Consider the following 1,759-nt stretch of genomic DNA (forward strand, 5'->3'; position numbering starts at 1 on the left):
CGTGCTAAATTGTCCCGTAGTGCCCAGGGATGTGCAGGTTAGGGTGGGTTAGTTGTGGGAAATGCACAGTTACATGGATAGGGTTAGTGGGTTGGTCTGGGTGGGATGTTGTTTGGAGGGTCAGTGTGGACTCGATGGGTTGAATGACCTGCTTCCACACTGTCAGGATTCTATACTGTCTCAGGAAATGGCCCAAAATACATCCTGTGGCTGCGTCTGCCAATTTGCTTTTCCTACATGGATATTAAACTCTCCCATCTTTACACAGCCTCATTATCTGTTTTATTCTCAGTTCCAGTGTCTAAGGATAAAGGTGATGGGTCAAGGGTTAGAGTTTATTTCCAAAGTTCAGGACTCGAAAAGGATGAAAGGTCATGGGTTAAAGTCTTAAGGTTCAGGGGTCAGGAGAGGTGAAGGGTCAAGGGGTAGAGTCTAATTCTCAAGGTTTAGGGCTCAGAAAAGTGAGAAGTCAAGGGTTAGAATCTAATCCATGGTTCTGGGGTCAGAAGAGGTGAAAGGTTGAGGGTTGGAGAGTAATCCCAGGTTGGAATCTATACGAAGGTTCAGAAATCAGAAAAGGGTGAAAGGTCGTGGATTAGAGTCTAATCTAAGGTTCAGGGGTCGGAAGAGGTGAAGGGTCAAGGGTTAGAGTTAAATCTAAGGTTCAGAGTTGGAAGAGGCGAAGGATCAAGGGTTAGAGTCAAATGTAAGGTTCAGAGTTGGAAGAGGTGAAGGATCAAGGGTTAGAGTATAATCCAAAGGTTGGGGGGCACAGAAGAGGTGAAGGGTCAAGAGCAGGAGATAAAAGGAGGGGGCCGGGGGGTGGGGAGGGGTCAGTAATGTCCGGTCTGGGGGGGGGGGGGGGGGGTGGTGTGAACCATTGACCTGGTGCTGCCTGTGTGTCTATTGGAGCAGACTAACCCCTGATCTCTCACCGTCCCTCCATCTCTCTCTCTGTCCCCTGCCCCTTGACCCCAGGCCATCGTCGTCAAGCAAGACTCAGTGCTAGAGGCCCAGAAGCAGCAGCTGGGGGAGCAGAGGGAGCGGCTCTGTCGCCAGAGTTCCCGGGAGTGGCCACTGGCAGAGCAGGAGAGGCTGCGCAGCGCGGAGCAGGAGCGGGAGGAGCTGGTTGGCCTGAGGAGGCAGCACAGCCTGCTGCAGGAAGAGTTCCAGAGGTGCCGTCGCACCTGTGAGGAAAGGACCCAGGAGGTGCGAGTGCTGGAGGCCCAACTCCAGGAGGCCAAGCGGAGCAAGCACGAGTTGCGGGGCCAGCTGGAGGAGTGCAGCCGGGAGGCTGAGGCCCCAACAGAGGCCCAGGCCCAGGCCCAGGCCCCGGCCCCGGCCCAACTGCACAGGGGAAGGCGCAAGGCCCACTCCCGGCAGCTCAGCCTGCCCTCGGCCCAGTTCACCAGCTTCAGCCCTACACAGGTAGGGGACTGGAGGTGGGAGAGGGTGATGTGGGGAATGGGGAAGAGGGGCATCGGGGCAGGGGATGGGAGAAGGGCACGGGATGCCGCCTGGGTACGGGACAGGGTGATGGGCACATGGAGGAGGGTAGTGGCATGAGGTGTAAGGGGGTAAACATGTAGGAGATTTCCCTCAATGTAGGCCCTCACCTTCCTCCTCACCCTCCTCATCTCCCTCTTTCTCCCACCCCTCCCCTCCTCGCTCCATCCCCATCACCCTCCCTATCCCCTCTCCTTACACCTCCGCTCCTCCTCTCTCCTTCTGCTCTCACTTGCACCATCTCCCTCCCCCC

The 1,759-nt window shown here is 56.5% G+C and overlaps 1 protein-coding gene across 1 annotated transcript in view; it reads left to right on the forward strand.

The window, feature by feature from the left end:
* LOC125488261 (rho guanine nucleotide exchange factor 2-like) overlaps positions 1–1,759 on the forward strand; it is a 9,949-nt gene that overhangs the window by 5,855 nt on the left and 2,335 nt on the right. The window contains exon 5 of the mRNA XM_048621190.1: positions 979–1,428. Coding sequence (XP_048477147.1) covers positions 979–1,428 — 450 coding nt within the window. The remainder of the gene's footprint in view (positions 1–978; positions 1,429–1,759) is intronic.

Source organism: Rhincodon typus, unplaced genomic scaffold (genome assembly GCF_021869965.1).
Source record: "Rhincodon typus isolate 14 unplaced genomic scaffold, sRhiTyp1.1 hic_rhity00000094, whole genome shotgun sequence".
In the NCBI taxonomy this organism is placed as follows: domain Eukaryota; kingdom Metazoa; phylum Chordata; class Chondrichthyes; order Orectolobiformes; family Rhincodontidae; genus Rhincodon; species Rhincodon typus.